Below are 15,266 nucleotides of genomic sequence, written 5' to 3'. Positions count from 1 at the left end.
TCATGAACCTGTACGCATGCGCCCCTCACGATCTCTCTTTTTTGATCCCCCTTGAACATGTCTATTATTGTGATTTTCTGTTTTATTGTCTCGTTTATCCTTCAGTATATTAGTTTGTCTGTAAGTGTAAGTACGTTTGGTATACCGCGCATCTGTATCACAAATTCAATCATGGAAATGGACGGGTTTGACTAGAAGAAAGTGTTCTCCACAAGAGAACGGGGACTTTAATACGAGGATTGGAAATTCATGACCAAGCAAGTATGTTGTACGGTAACACATAGACTATTGGTCAACACAACGGCCAACCTATCGGAGAATCGTCCACGTTGAACAAGCGAGGATTTCATCCCTTGCTGTTTCGAGAGGATGTCTCGACCACGTTAGATGCGTTCCGTAGATCTACCGAGCAACGAGGCGTTTCTTTCTTCATTAGTAAGGGCTTCATACTCTAATTCGCTAAGCTAAGATTACCGCTCTTGGAACGATGCATGTCGCTCTATCACCCTTGCCTGTCTTCACAAATGCCCTTTTCTATTGATTGAGAGACCGAAAAGTCGATTTAGCCAAGTCTGCATCATCAAAGTCAATCGAAGGGAGATGTGCATCTATTGGGCCCAGTCCCAGTGAATGCTCTCGTTATTCTACTATACCACACATCATCACATTCCGTCATGTGTTCTAGTTTCCTATTCATTGAACTCAGCGTCTAAGATAGGGCACCAAATTGGTATATAACCAAGTGGGCATGCAGGGCCAACACGTTACGCTATCGCAGCCACTGGCACATTACCCACTCCTCGCATTCGAGTGGTACCACTGTAGTCTTCCACTTTCTACCCGACGTTGGTGAAGCTCGCCGTTGGATCCTCGTCGATGTCCTACCCAGTGCCTATGGCTGCGCTCGGCATGTCGTCGGGCGTCATCATCGAGGACGGCTCTCAGCTATTGCAGAACCTCGAGTTGGGCTCTGCGCTGTTAAACGTGCTCTTCACAATATATGACGTCGATGAGAAGATCGCCGCCGCTCGAACGCACCCTCAGGGACATCCGTCGACGATGCGGTACGGCCCTCCATCGTCCTCAGCGTCAACATCGTCCCCTCCATCGTCCTCGTCAAGTTCATTCAGCTCTTCCTCATCGCCATCACCATCGTACACATCTTCTTCTGACGCTTCCTCGGCATCCTCCCACTCTTCCTCTTACTACTCTTCCCATCTCGCATCTTCATCACAATCGATAACGTCCTTCGAATACGACGGCGGCGCCACGGTATTAACTCCACCACGGCCAAGTTCCGAAGAAGACAGCTCGTTCTTGATCCAGTCACAAGCCGAGCGCTTGCACGTAGTCCTGGACGCCGTCTCATCTGTCGGGAATGGGGGCAACGGCACGTCCGCGTCCACGTCCCTATCCCCAATGGTGCACCTGCTCATCGGCGCGGAACAAGTCTTCGAGCCCAGCCTCGTCTACTTGTTGGCATTGGAAATTTACGAACAAGCTGCGGTAGACGATCATAAAGTCGCTCATGCCGTCCAGGATGGAAGAGAGTTGCCGCCCGTTACACGTTGTCAGAGTTTGACCCAGAATGAAAGGTTCTATAGGGTCGTGATGGACGGGGTTGATGGATTGTGAGTCGTGGTCTTCCCGTTCCCTTCTTTCATTCATTCTGTCGCCTTTTCGTTTCGGTTTCCGTATGTCTATGGAGGGAATCTTGGCTAACGGTTTTTGGCTCCGCTCTCTTCTTTCCGCTTTCGGTGGCGATTATGTTTGCTGCGGGCTTCTTTGTAGAGGAGATCCAGAGGAGGATGGAACAGGAATAAGGTGCGCGCTGTTGTCCATGATGGATTGTGATTCCTGTCCAAATAGGCGCTGGCTGATAGGGATCTCTACTAGGAAACGTGTATATCGAGTGGTGGCGGCGCTTATTAGGCAGGCGGACATCGATTTCCACAGGGAGATCGTCGCATGGAAGAGCCAGCAAGTGATACCTGATCGAACGTATTGTCAGTTGCTAGTCGAGCATCCGCTTTTCGTGACCCTATTCACGATGGCGTGTAAAGCGTACCGGTGAGTTCGTTGAACTTCGATCGACAAGCCCTTTCCTAACGAGAATGAACAGTGTGGAGTTGAGGCGTCAAATTGCGATGGTCCAGATGGCCCAGGCGGCAGCCAAAATGAAAGCTCGTGCAAAGTACGTTTCCCGGGGCGTGGTCCATCGACAAAGGCCCTGACCTAGACTCCAGTGTTGAGTGTACAAGTTGTTGCGATACATGTGCGGAAAGCGAGTGTCTTCGAGCACCGTGTGGCCACCCGTACTGCCCGTCTTGCGTGACGATGCTCGTCGAGAGCTCCATCAAGGACGAAGCAAGCTTCCCGCCCCAGTGCTGCAAGAAAGTGATCGACGGTCGCGCCGTCGCCCATTTCCTCGATCCTCGTCTCCGCTCGCGTTTCGCAGCCGCCTGTTTCGAGTATGGAACGCCACCCCCAGAGCGGGTGTACTGTCCCAATGCCCAATGTTCATCGTTCATCGGACCAAGAGGGACGGCTCCCAACATCCGGTGCAGAGCGTGCGGCGTCGGGGTGTGCACCAAATGCAAAAACCAGACACACCCGGGGGACAATTGCGAACAGAATCAGTTGTTGGAGCAGGTGCGCCAGTTGGCGAAGAAGTCGAATTGGAAAGACTGCCCGAGGTGCCATTCTATCATTGAGAAAATGAATGGGTGTAATCATATGGTGTGTCGGTGCGGGCAAGAGTTTTGTTATCGCTGTGGGACGCCTTGGAAGAAGTGTTCCTGTTGAAACTTGAAACACCGCCATGACGAGTTTAGAAAAGGAACTTACCACCTATCTTATGGCATTTGATATGTTGATGTACGTTTTATGAAGAAATGACGAACTTTACGAAGCAACATGCTTCCTGAATACACTTGATGCTGTAAGAATGGGTCGGAGAGAGGCCATAAGAATTGTGGTTTGTTGCGACTGTGGGCTCAGTGTCCATTACACCGGTTTGGCCCCTGGAGCTTGGACCTGGAGGTAGGAATATCCTGTGAATTCGGGACCTCCCCAGACACCTGCTTTGACGCCGGCGGAGCCTTCAAGAGCATTCCAGAGACAAATTGCGAACCAAGACAGGTCCTTTAGGCGCGCGGAGGCAACGTGGGCACATCGCCTCGGAAAGATCCGTGTGGCTGTGCCTTCTCCAAACAATCCCAATCTCAGACAACGGGCTCGGCAGTGAGCAGCCTTCCCCTCAGCTCATCGCGCTCGACGACGACCACGACGACCAATCTCACGATCGTAACGACGCTCTCAACGCTCCAAGTGACGCTCACAAGCGTCCAACGTCGTCTCTGAGCCACCTCAGTCCCAGCTCGCCATCGCGTTCGATCCTGGACCAGTTGCTTCCTTGGTGACCGTCGACGGCGTCGGCCAAACTCCCACTCGATATCGTCCAGCCTCGTCCGACGGCCATGTCTTATCACCAGGTCTCAGCCAACTCGCTCCAGCCAACAAGACCAGCACCCCAGGCACCGCAAAGACGAAACGACGCACAACCGCTGTACTCGTCGAACAACCTGCTCTCCAGCTCTGGATACAACCCTTCTTTCGCCTACTCGTCATCAACGCCCATAAACCAGAACTATTCACAGTCGTACTCTGGGATCGGTGGAACACCAAATCGTGGCGCAGACGATACCATGAACCAGCAGATTGTGCGGAACGGGAGTGTGAGTATGAAGGAGGATGGATTTGGCAACTGGCTATGGCAGAGAAAGTGGTTGATCCTGAGGGAGCAGGCCCTGACAATACACAAGAACGAAGTGAGTAACGAATATCCTCTTTTCAAAGGATATGCTAATCAGTGCTGTTAACAGAATTCACCGCACCAAACCATGATTCTCCTTCGCGACATCTCCAACATTGAGCGCACTGATTTGAAGCCATATTGCCTGCTACTCGAGACCAAAGACAAGCGATATTTCCTTTCTTTGAAGAACGATGAGGAGCTTTATGGTTGGCAAGACGATGTGTATTCGCGAAGCCCGCTGATGGGCTTCAGCAACCCGACGAATTTCGTCCACAAGGTCCACGTCGGTTTCGATCCTGTTTCAGGTGCCTTCACGGTAAGCCTTCATCAGAACGTTCTGCCGTGCCCCTGGTCCTGACTCAATTAATTCAAGGGTCTGCCCGAACAATGGAGCAAGCTGCTGACCAAATCTGCAATCACTCGCGAGGATTATGCCAAGGATCCCCAAGCGGTGTTGGATGTCCTAGAGTTCTATACGGATCGCCAAAAGCAGGAACTGGAAGATCTCTCAATAGGTGCGTGGTCACATACCCGTGCTCGGGATCCCCTCTGATCCCACGCTATCATTACTAGGTGCTCCTCCCCGCTTCAACGCTGGGACCGGCCTGGGAGGCCTTGGGAAGCAACCGGGCCCCGCTGAAATCCGCCCACTGCCCAAGCGCAACGAGACCTCACCGCCTGGCCTTACTGGCACGGATAGCGATAACCTTTCCAGCGCGGCCGCTCGTGCAGCTGAACACGTCAACGGATCTCATGTCGCGAACGCCATCTCCTCTGTGCAAGGTCCCCGAGGCCCTCTGCCTGTCCCCACCCTTCCTCAAGCCACCCGCGCAGCACCACCCCGTCCCATCGCGGCCTCTCGGCCACCTCCCCAGCCTCCCAAGGATGTCACTCCATCCACCGACGATCTCCGCAATCGCGTGAAGCCGCAAGGCCCCGTCCCTCTCCCCGTCCGCAACGATTCCCTCCCTACTGCCCCTGGAATCCATCAATCCGCCAGCCAGAGAAGCCAGCAAGAGCAACGCGAGCGCCAGCAGCAGCAGGAGCAGCGTCGGCTGGAGCAACGCGAGAGAGAGCGAGAGCAGCGTGAACGTGAGCGCGAGCGCGAGCGAGAGAGAGAGGAAAGAGAGGCGTATAGGGCTCAGCAAGAGCGACCCCCTCTCGCGCCTTCCAAGTCTGCTCCTGGGACTGCTCAGCCGGCGACGCAGCCTGCTACAGGCCCCGCTGGTGCCCTTGAGGGACCACCGCCGGTTCTTCCCCTCCAGCCCAAGAAAGTGCAGATCCAAGCGGCTGATAAGCCAGCGAAACCTGCCGGCGGTGTTGCTGCTGCCGCTGCGGCATTGGAGAAGCCCAAGGAGAAGAGGATCAGTACCATGACTGAGGTTCAGATCATGGAGAAACTGCGTCAAGTGGTATCAGACGAGGACCCCAAGCTTATCTACAGCAAGATTAAGAAAGTCGGACAAGGGTGAGTAAACACGAGGCCAATCGTTTCTTTTTGTTATTCCCTCGTTGGTACTTTTTGTTGGAGCGATGTCACTGACGAGACGTTTTTTGTGACTTCTAGCGCGTCTGGCCACGTCTATGTTGCGAAGGAGCTTGCCACCGGAAAGAAGGTTGCGATCAAGGAGATGGATCTCTCACACCAGCCGCGTAAAGAGCTCATCGTCAATGAGATCTTGGTGATGAAGGAGTCGCAGCATCCTAACATTGTCAACTTCTTGAACTCGTATCTCGTGAAGAACAATGAGCTATGGGTGGTCATGGAGTACATGGAGGGAGGTGCGTTGACGGATGTTATTGAGAATAACACGTTGGAGGAAGATCAGATCTCGAGTATCTGCTTGGAGGTGCGTGGTTGGCGCTATGAGATAGGAACGTAACTGACGTTGACGTGACTGTAGACTTGCAAGGGTTTGCAACATCTGCATAGCCAGAGCATCATTCACCGTGACATCAAGTCCGACAACGTCCTTCTCGATGCTCAGGGTCGGGTCAAGATCAGTGCGTGTGCCCCCTGTGACATTTATCGCCACATTCTGACGTTTTCTTCAACAGCTGACTTTGGCTTCTGCGCCAAACTAACGGACCAGAAGTCGAAGCGGGCGACCATGGTTGGTACTCCCTACTGGATGGCTCCCGAAGTCGTCAAGCAGAAGGAGTACGGTGCCAAGGTCGATATTTGGTCGCTTGGTATCATGGCGATTGAGATGATTGAGAACGAGCCTCCCTATCTCGACGAAGAACCTCTCAAGGCGCTGTATCTGATCGCTACCAACGGAACTCCCACTCTGAAGAAGCCTGAGGCTCTGAGCAAGGAGCTCAAGAGCTTCTTGGCGGTGTGTCTCTGCGTGGATGTTGCTAGTCGGGCGACTGCCATTGAACTTTTGGATGTGAGTGCTCTTTTTTTCCTTTGAGGTGGGCCGATGCTGATCGCCGCGGTACCTGCCTTTTTACAGCACGAGTTCTTGAAAAAGGCGTGCCAATTGTCCGGGCTAGCTCCACTTTTGCGCTTCAAGACCAAGCAAGCGTCCTAAACGCTTGTGTTGGTCGTTTATGATTGATTGATTCGTTCTTTCTTCGTCTATCTGTGTTTCTTCTTATAGTTGTTTGTTTGTTTTTGTTCCACCCATATACCGATATTCAAGATTTAAGGATACGACCTCCCTCACCATGAACTATCCCCCCTAATGCTTCGTCGTCTTTCTGTCTTGTTTCTTTAAACCTCATGTGTGCCCTTCATTCTACCGTTGCCTGGAATTTACATGTTTCACTCGGTGCCCCCCTTTTTCGACGTTGTCTCCTTTTAAGCAGGTGCTTTCTGTAAATTCTTCTTCTCTATCTTTCCCTTCCTCCTTCCTTTTGCACATTTTGTTCTTTTACAATTACGAGATCCCTTTTTTTTGTCTTTTATTATTACCCCCCTCTTGTCTGTTTGTTTGCTACACCCTCCATGTATTTGTTGCCGAATGTGTAACCTCTTTTTTTCGCCTGTTTCTTACTCTCTTTCGTGGATTTGTTGGGGGGTTCGTCATTATGAAGCCTACGACATGTTGGAATGAGCCTGTTTTTCGTGGAAATACAGGTTGCACTGTGTTTCGTTGATTCTCTTCCTTCTGTTTCATGTCTCACTTCCTTTTCGTCCTGACGGCCCACTTTTCTCCTCGGAAGGGTTACATTGGGGGATCGTTTCTCTGTTTCCATTGCTATTGTATGGGAATCAGGGTGTCAGCATCTCAGTCCGGATTGCCTGCGAATCCGAGGACATTGCCTGCTAGTCATCAGAGCGAGGAATCCGGCCGTCTGATATCCTGTTGAAAGCTATTCATACAGATGTTCGATACTTGTTTACAGAATCCCGAGTTCAAGAAAGAGAATTCCATTCTAGTAACCCAATCTTTGATTCTGCCACCCATTCAAGGCCGCTGGTACCGGTACCCTTGCTTCCTTGCGACCTGCACGCTGCTTACGAGGGTCGTTCACTGTCAGGGAGGACGATGGTGATGGAGGTCAGGGTGGACGGTGTTGATGAGCCTGTGTTGGTGGATGTGGCGGCTCTGGGCCGTCAGACTCTGGCCGTCGGTAGCGTCTAATGGTACCCGTGCGATCTCGTCGTACTTGGGTGGACCCCCTTCTGGTTCGTAGCGTGGTAGGGGAGCATCCTTGTCTGGGTCTGCTCTTCGTCCAGCTGTCCCACCTGCGTATGCTATAGGTGGTACCTGGAGACTGGTTCCACCGGACGTTGAATCGTTTGCTCCAGCCTGGTACGAAGGGTAGGCGTAAGAGTAGGTGTAGGTGTAGTCGAGATGGGGTTGTTGGGTGAGGAGGTCGGAGGCGTGGCTGGTGTCGCGGCGGTGGTGGTGCCTGGATTGGCGGTCTGAATGGTGCTGGGGGTTGGACCGTGGCCTCCGAGATCGACGAACGACTGTTATTGAGTGTGCGGCCTGTCCTTGGGATTGGGACGCTGTGTGTAGAGCGCGTAGACGGCGTCTTGTCCAGTATAATCTGAGTGGAAAAGCTATCAGGAACTCTGAGGAAGCCCTGTGGGGTGGTTGGACCAACCTGTGGAAGAGGACTGTCCCGACTACGAAGAGGCCGAAGACTAGGAATGTGTATTCCAGCAGGTTCTAAGCGAGGAGATTGTCAATAATTGGGGAGGAAAGACTGGATGAGCAGCGTACAGTTCGACCTTTAGGCTTCGACTCTGTAGCGTCTCCTTCTTCCTGAGTCACCGCTCCCTGCAGCGGTACATCCTGCGGACGTCGAGGAACCAAGACCATCGTCTCGAGGGGCAGATCAAGGGAAAGAGCAAGCCACAAAGCCCTGCATTCCACGCAAGTCGTTTCTAAAACCCGTCTGCTTAAGCCATGTGGTAATAGGATTTTAGTGGTGGGGCATCAGGGAATTCGATTTCCCCTGGGAGCAGCTCAGTTCTTGAGGCGGCGCGGTTTCGAGCAGCGAAAAGAAAGGGGCTGGAACCAAAGCAAACTTAGGGGCGCCGAGCGGAGGACCTCGGACCTTGTTTCGGCTTGATGCGCGGATCACGGATGTCACGTGGTGGAAAACTGGATTCTCCAGCGAAACGGTCGGCGGTCGCGGGTAGCTTGAGCTCGTCGTTGTTCCCGTCGTCGTCGAAATGCGCCCTACGCAGATTTTGCAGAAGGGGAGGTCTGCCTGGAAGGGTGAGTACTGTGCTTGGTTATTTGAGTGTGATGATGCTGAATAGAGTGTTTGGTAGGCCCTTACTTTGTTTCGTTCCCTAATTTGAAGGAGGCCATTACCAACCATACTACCATTAACACCACCGCTCGCTCGTGTACTATTCTGCCAAACTTTGTTGGGTGCGTTTAGTAGGCTTTTTGGCCTTCAATTGGAAGAACCGAGTCCTGACCCCGACGTGTAGAGTTCGGTTTGGCGTTCATAACGGCAAGGAGTATGTCCCAGTGCTCGTGACGCAGGACATGGTTGGCCACAAGTTGGGAGAGTTTGCGCACACGAGGAAGAGGTTTACTTTCAGGTGTGTTGTGCGTCGTTTCTATGGCGTTCTAATGCTGATTGAGGTCTCGTATCTTCAGGCAAACGAAGCGTTCATAGATGGCATATATGTGTATCTTATGGTCCCTGCTGCGCCATGCTCTCAAAATCCCTCCACCGCAGCCTTCGCCTTCCCGGTACGGCTGGACGCCCTCAGGCTCTACCGAACTCGAAACCAAGGCGGAGCCGCGCCGGAGAAGTTGTGTATTCCGGTTGTGGTGTTATACTTAGGACATAGGAGGATAGGGCCTCACGGTGACCTCTTCCTACTTAATATATCATTTGACATCTCCAAAGCTCAGCCTGATGAACCGCCTATGGGTGAACCTTGCCTCCTGGGGAAGGACCCTCTTTCTTATGCTATATGGAAAGCACAAGAACGCCGATACGAACGTATCTCCACTTGAGGCTCTGGTACACCACGAGCCTTGTCATTGGTTTGCCGCGCCTTGGGGTTTTACAGCTTTGCTTCGACAATGTTCTTTGAGCTCATAACAAGATCGTTTGCGTGACAGAGCACGGCCATGGTGGGTTTGGTGACGTCTGTCGTGTCCAGTCAATGTATTGAGCTGACTGTACTTCCAGCACTTGGGCACGTTTCGTTCATCCCTATCATTCGCGTGCGCTTCCGGATGGATGTTATTCCAACTCGTGTCCTTTGTTCAGTCTTTAGAGCTGGCTCTGTCTTGTCTTTCCTGGCTTCCGACTTCCATTCTACGCGGGAGCATGGCTGGTGAGATCACACTTCCCGAGGCAGAGAAAGTGGACACTGGAACGTGAAGAGTCCAAACATGATTGCTCACAGCCTCGACAGAAACGATTGAACACCGCACCAGTTCCAACTCAGCGGTTCTCTTCATGGTGTGTTGGGGTGTTGTCGTGTATGGAAAATGGGGTTGGTTTTTTGTGGGTCAGTTGTCTGGTCTATTGTCTTTTGGAAGGAGCTCTAATGAATTGATCTAGGCTAGGCAGGCCTATGGCACGGGAGGATGGAGTGTCACTCTCCTCTGTTGCCTAGGAATGTGGATTAACACTTCGATTGGACTTGGTGCTTCAAGATGTCTTTCTCCCTCTTCATTTCAGGTCGAGTCCCACGACTCGCCGTTCCACCGAGTCAGTCGACTGCCTCTGGAGCCCTCCACCTCCAAAAACTTGCTCTACGGTATCCCCCTTTCCACCCGCGCCAGGATTACGGGTCATTCATGACTGCAAACACTTCACTCTATCACTCTTCGAAAACCAAGTATGATCGACATTAAGTACACGTTGAGGCGTTCTTTTTTACAGCTTTAAGCCGCGAGGCGATATAGTTGCGCGTCATATGTCCATGGTGATCGTGGATTGTGGCTCGTCATTCCATGGTGACCGTACGAACCCATAGCCCAGTTTTTACTAGATTATCGCACCGAGCACACCAGTGGGCTGAGGTGTGCTTGATAACAGCTGCAGTGATCGACAGAGGAAGGACGTTTGATTGGACAGGATGGTCACTGCCTCGTCTATGGGTACATCCGCAGGAACCACACTCGTCACATCCGCCACCCGATTAAGCAATCCCAAGGGTTCTCAACGAAACTCGCCGCACAGCGACGCACCCAGACGCTTCTTTTGGAATTCACAGCCACCCGTCATGCAGCTCAAGTGACTCGCTGATTAGCACTTGATTAGAACCCCCGAGGTGCGAGGCAGAAGGCGGTGACGATAGAAATAACCTGAGCTATTATTGATAGCGAAAGCTATAAAAGCCCTTTGTGCTGTGGAACTGCCTTCCGGTAAGGCACCCCCCTTCCTTCCTTTGCACTTCCCTTTGTTCCGGTGTATCCGGCGCTCGCTGTCTGGTTCCAGCGCTTATCACGATTAGTATTGGCAGTGCGCTCGGCATTTTCTTTACAGCAGTTGTGGTTAGGCGCTCGTGTTTTTGAAGACTACTTATAGTTGGCGGGTTTGGCTTCTTCAAGGGGCGGTATTAGTGGTTCACTGGCCGGTTGGAACCCTCTCATTCATCCACGGTTTGGAGCATCGAGTGAGATGAACCGGCGACATGGGTTTGAGGGTGCGTTGGGGATTGGTGGGGGTGGGATTGTCAGTGCTGAATCTGAAGCGAGGTGGGTTATCTTTCCGCTTGTAGCTTATTTTTGTTATCGATGGATTGCGGATTGGCTTCCATCTCGTCCTCCACTACTCTCCTCGACGTTCCATGTGCACCGCTCTAACGCATCCCCTTCCTCCTTCGTATCCAGCCTCAACAAAGCCCGCGACCTCGCACGAAAGGGCAAACCCAAAGAAGCCCTCCCGCACCTCCTCAAAGCGCTCGACGACCGCAACAACCTCGACGCCATGGTCGAGATGGCCTTCCTCTGCCCCACCGTCGAGCAGACGATCAAGATGCTCGAGCGAGCCGAGTTGCGAGGGCGCTTGATGCTCAAAGAGAGGTTTGGGCCCAAGTGTTTTGACGATGATGGAGGGCAGGTGGGGAATTTTTGGGATATACTTGAGACGAGGCCGTATATGCGCGTGCTGCAGGCGCAGGAGAAGGTTTATTGGGAGACGGGGAGGTATTCCAAGTCTACGTGAGGATCGTTTTCGGTTTATGTTTCAAGTTCGTTAGTTGGCGGTATAGCTGATGGCTCTAATTATAGTGCTGTACAAGAGGAACTCCTCCGCCTCCGACCAGGCGATAACCTCTCAATCCGCAAAAGCCTAGGCACTGCACTCATCCGCAACAAGCGCTACGCCGACGCGCTCTCCTTTGCGCAACAGTGGATCGCGCCCGACCGTAAACGCACCCCTCCCCGCGGGGGGACAATCTACTCTCCGCCGAACCCAAAGCCCTACACGCCCGAAGAGGAGAAAGGCTTGGGTCAGTATAAGAAGTGTTTCTGTGATTTGATGCATACGGCTGCGCTGGCGTCGTTCAAGCTGTATGGGGATTGTGAGCAGAGCAGGCAGTATTTGAGGGTGGCGGCTGCTTCGAATCCGCATATTTTGGTCAAGATTTTGGGGAAGAAGACGAGGCCTGGTGTGTATTACGCTTCATTATCGGTTCAGGCGACTGTACTGACGCTTGTGGTTTAGAAACGGTCAATCATAACCCGAGAGCGCCCAACGGCCCTGAAGACGCGCACGATTACTTGTGGTATGGACAGGATCTGTGGATGAAACCCGACGTGTGGAATTGGGTTAATAGCCGGGAAGATGTCAAGGAGATTATCCTGAGAACGTGCAATCATGTTGGGTGCTCGGCGAGGGAGACGGAAGTCGCGCAGTTTAAGAGGTGTTCTGCTTGTCGTCTGGTTTGTCTTCATTCTTTCTCCGAGCTCGTGAGATGGTACGAGGAAGGGATAGCTTGCTAACGGTATTCGGAATAGGTAGTGTATTGTGGACAAGAATGTCAGAAGGAGGATTGGAAGAGGCATAAACCAGGTTCGTCCGTCCCCTCGATTCGCTTTTGTAAACTCGAGTGGAATCAATCAACCTCGTGGCGTAGAGTGTAAGCAACACCTCAAGCTGAAGAGTACCATCAAGAACTGGAACAACGGGAGACCCGTTGCCGCAGACGCACCCATGCTGCTCTCACCAGAGTGGAATGCCGATGGGCTGGTTGTTTCTGTTCCTGCTCGCAGGCCTGGCTAAGTGCCGGCGATGCGAAGAGGGACTGAGAACTTGCCCAGTCAATGGCTTGGTGCTCCACTGGCAATACTTTCGCACCAGTTGGAAAGGGCCGTTTATGATTGTCTCAGGGACTATAGCCGCAGGAGGGCTTTCTTTTCTCGATTCACTTTTCTTTCTGCAATCCCCGTGTTTAAAACTGTAATCAAAACATTCCCCATGCTCATGTATCATTTATGTGCGCTCAAATGTCCCCAACCTTCACTAATGTATATTCTGTACCATCCCCTATGTACTTGTATCCCTTCGCTGTACGTTTTGGCCGGCCAATTTCATCATTTATCTATGCACATAATGCACTTGACGAATTAGCGCCAGAAGCCCACCGTCACGCGTTGTTAGGATGACACGTCTCCACCAAACAAAGGCTTGGGAACATTTTGATTTTCCTCCGACGTCACGCTCACGGTCGTTCCGCCCAGCGAGCGCGCACCAAAACAACCACCATGAACCTCTGCCGGCCACAGCACGCTCGTTCCTCCCTAAAATCCCTCACCCAAAACTCAATATGCTATAACAATGCCCCCTGCCAACGGCGCCTCATCTCAAACTCACCCTACGGCCGCGCACACGTCTGGAAACGACGACCACCCGTGCTGCCCAACCCCGTCGTCCCCAAATTCCCGCAACAAGTCATCCGCTCGGACGGAACTTCTTTTATTCAATGGACGACGTCGCCGAAGAGTTTGGTTCGGCTGACGAGGGACACGACGAACAACCCGATGTACAACCCTGCTGCTGCCAGCGGACGTGGTGTGGAGGAGGAGAGTGGGACGACTGGGAGGTTGGGCAGGTTCAATAGGAGGTATGAGGAGCTTGGAGCGGAGATTGGGGAGATGGCGACGCCTGTTGAGGAGCCCGCTGCCAAGAAGGAAGCTGCGAAGCCCAAGGAGGCGAAGAAGGCGGGCCAGTCGTAGACCGTGCTGCTTTAGAGGTGTGTTCTGGATGGAATTCTTTTGTATTTGTTTGACTGATGATGTGCTTAGTACTACTATCGGATTATAATTCACGTTAATTTCACTGCTTTCTGCATCACTCTATAGAGAAACTCGTCGCCACACTTCACGCGTACGTCGCATTTCGGGGACCAATTTAATGGAGCTGCTGTGCACATACCGTATTACGACTTTCACCAAAGGCACTTAAACTGTTGTCAACTCTTGGACAGTTTCAGCCTGGGTTTGAAAGCTGTGAAAGTGGGAGTTGCAGTCACCGCTCTCCAGAAATTCGACTGTGGGTCCTCAATTGACTGGAGTGCTACCCTCAAGACCCTTGATACCACAAAGTCGGCTATACAAGGACGGTAGATGACCTCCCTTTTCCCTAGCTACCTGTTGCTTTCAGTCACTGCTGTTGAGAATATGCGTGCATAGCCCATTAGCCTTTCGAAGCCAACTCATCCTCGATGGTCAGCCTTTTCCCAGTAGAATCCCACTCTATAAAAGGGGGGACGGGACACATCCAGTTGTCTTCAGCCAAGTCCCTCCTTTCTTCGCTAATAATGCTCAACTTCAAAGTCCCATTTCTTACTAGCGCCGACACACCCGCTGAAGGTCCGGGTCCCAGCGGTCCTAATGCTCAGAGAAAGCGCGCTCAGAAGAACTCCCGGAACGGGCCCACCAATTCAACACCAACGACTCCACCCATGCAACATGCAGGCACTGGCACGAAGAATGTCCGGAGGACGCTACCTGCCGTGACGTCCAACCTCCGTCCTTTAAGGGCGCGTATTCCAAGGCCAAGGGCCGCCCGCACCGTGTCCTGGTCCCACTACTTCGTGGTAACTTTATTGGTAACCTGCTACATCCAATGTCTGGTCTACGATTTCCTGGCCCGGATTGCCCTTCGTGATTATATGTATCCAAATGTTGTCCGCTCCGGGTACTACAAGCGATAGGATGGGTCGTCCTGGGCCTGCTGCTGCGCGTTCGGATTCGAAGGCGCATCAATGGTTTAAAGGTCCTAGAGGAGTGGGTTTGTTTGCCTAAAGAGATTGTTGATTTATCACCGATTGTTACGATTGTACAAGCCTACTTGGGTTCGGTTTTATCCTATGATTACTGTGTTTGTCCAGGACCGAAGGATAGTCTGGATAGAGCGCTAATTGTAGGCGCGCGGAGACCGGTGGTTTCCTGGCAACCGTGGAATGGAGAGGCAACAGTCTACATGATCACCTCCGTACTAAAGACCTTGGCTATTATTGTAAGCAGGATTCAGCCCGCCACTCTTCCAGGCGCAGGGGTCCTTTCTGCACCGCGTCGAATGACCGAATGCTGTGAGACAATGGACGACATGGTATCTCATTCAAAGGTTCTTCCATGACCTGGTTCACCACAGCACAGAGTGACTAGTGCGCAGAGGTGTGTGTACGTGTGTGTAGGGATACTTGCAGCATATTAGAATATAGACCTCGTTGCACGACTGCAGAAACGACTCTCTTATTTCCTTAACAACCAGCTCGAGAGGGGCCTACCTCTGCATTAGCTTGTTGTGCTGTACCGTTGAGAGGTTTTGGACTTGGCCACTGTCGTTCAGCGAACAATTGCTTTACACGGACGCGCCACACTTGCATCGAGTTTGTGGCTTGGACCATTGAACGCGAATGCCCCGTAGGTAGGGGAGGTATATAAAAGGAGTTGAAGGGTACTATGTATCCGTCCCTGATCTCTTCATCCCAGGTCAAAAGAAGTACTTCGCAGGTCGACTCTGTAAAATTCACCTTCAGCCCATAGTAATGGCTTACAAC

At 52.2% G+C, this 15,266-nt stretch overlaps 6 protein-coding genes across 6 annotated transcripts; 5 read left to right on the top strand and 1 right to left on the bottom strand.

Annotated features, from left to right (window-relative positions):
* Nucleotides 1–876: 876 nt before the first annotated feature.
* Nucleotides 877–2,234, top strand: CC1G_02088 (hypothetical protein; the record flags this gene model as incomplete). Its single annotated transcript, XM_001834300.2, has 4 exons — nt 877–1,631; nt 1,792–1,824; nt 1,870–2,070; nt 2,123–2,234. 4 exons carry the CDS (start codon nt 877–879, stop codon nt 2,232–2,234), a joined length of 1,101 nt encoding a protein of 366 aa, XP_001834352.2.
* Nucleotides 2,235–3,479: 1,245 nt separating this feature from the next.
* Nucleotides 3,480–6,817, top strand: CC1G_02087 (STE/STE20/PAKA protein kinase; the record flags this gene model as incomplete). The annotated part of the gene is made up of 8 exons (XM_001834299.2): nt 3,480–3,830; nt 3,885–4,133; nt 4,191–4,332; nt 4,391–5,285; nt 5,385–5,667; nt 5,722–5,821; nt 5,876–6,210; nt 6,277–6,817. The coding sequence occupies 8 exons, from the start codon at nt 3,480–3,482 to the stop codon at nt 6,352–6,354; spliced, it is 2,433 nt and encodes an 810-aa protein (XP_001834351.1). The 3' UTR covers nt 6,355–6,817.
* Nucleotides 6,818–7,302: 485 nt separating this feature from the next.
* On the bottom strand, nt 7,303–8,097 carry CC1G_02086 (hypothetical protein; the record flags this gene model as incomplete). The annotated part of the gene is made up of 3 exons (XM_001834298.2): nt 7,303–7,822; nt 7,880–7,944; nt 7,999–8,097. 3 exons carry the CDS (start codon nt 8,095–8,097, stop codon nt 7,303–7,305), a joined length of 684 nt encoding a protein of 227 aa, XP_001834350.2.
* Nucleotides 8,098–8,453: 356 nt separating this feature from the next.
* Nucleotides 8,454–8,911, top strand: CC1G_02085 (mitochondrial 37S ribosomal protein RSM19; the record flags this gene model as incomplete). Its single annotated transcript, XM_001834297.1, has 4 exons — nt 8,454–8,499; nt 8,556–8,658; nt 8,721–8,834; nt 8,893–8,911. 4 exons carry the CDS (start codon nt 8,454–8,456, stop codon nt 8,909–8,911), a joined length of 282 nt encoding a protein of 93 aa, XP_001834349.1.
* Nucleotides 8,912–10,892: 1,981 nt separating this feature from the next.
* Nucleotides 10,893–12,809, top strand: CC1G_02084 (hypothetical protein; the record flags this gene model as incomplete). The annotated part of the gene is made up of 6 exons (XM_001834296.2): nt 10,893–10,956; nt 10,980–11,421; nt 11,491–11,870; nt 11,927–12,144; nt 12,220–12,274; nt 12,339–12,809. 6 exons carry the CDS (start codon nt 10,893–10,895, stop codon nt 12,482–12,484), a joined length of 1,305 nt encoding a protein of 434 aa, XP_001834348.2. The 3' UTR covers nt 12,485–12,809.
* A 157-nt stretch (nt 12,810–12,966) lies between these two features.
* On the top strand, nt 12,967–13,437 carry CC1G_02083 (hypothetical protein; the record flags this gene model as incomplete). The annotated part of the gene is made up of 1 exon (XM_001834295.1): nt 12,967–13,437. One exon carries the CDS (start codon nt 12,967–12,969, stop codon nt 13,435–13,437), a length of 471 nt encoding a protein of 156 aa, XP_001834347.1.
* Nucleotides 13,438–15,266: the final 1,829 nt, after the last annotated feature.

The sequence above is a fragment of the Coprinopsis cinerea genome (genome assembly GCF_000182895.1).
Source record: "Coprinopsis cinerea okayama7#130 chromosome 10 map unlocalized cont3.10, whole genome shotgun sequence".
NCBI classification, from domain to species: Eukaryota; Fungi; Basidiomycota; class Agaricomycetes; order Agaricales; family Psathyrellaceae; genus Coprinopsis; species Coprinopsis cinerea.
The sequence above is the reverse complement of the archived record's forward strand: the minus strand, read 5'-3'. Positions and strand labels throughout refer to the sequence as shown.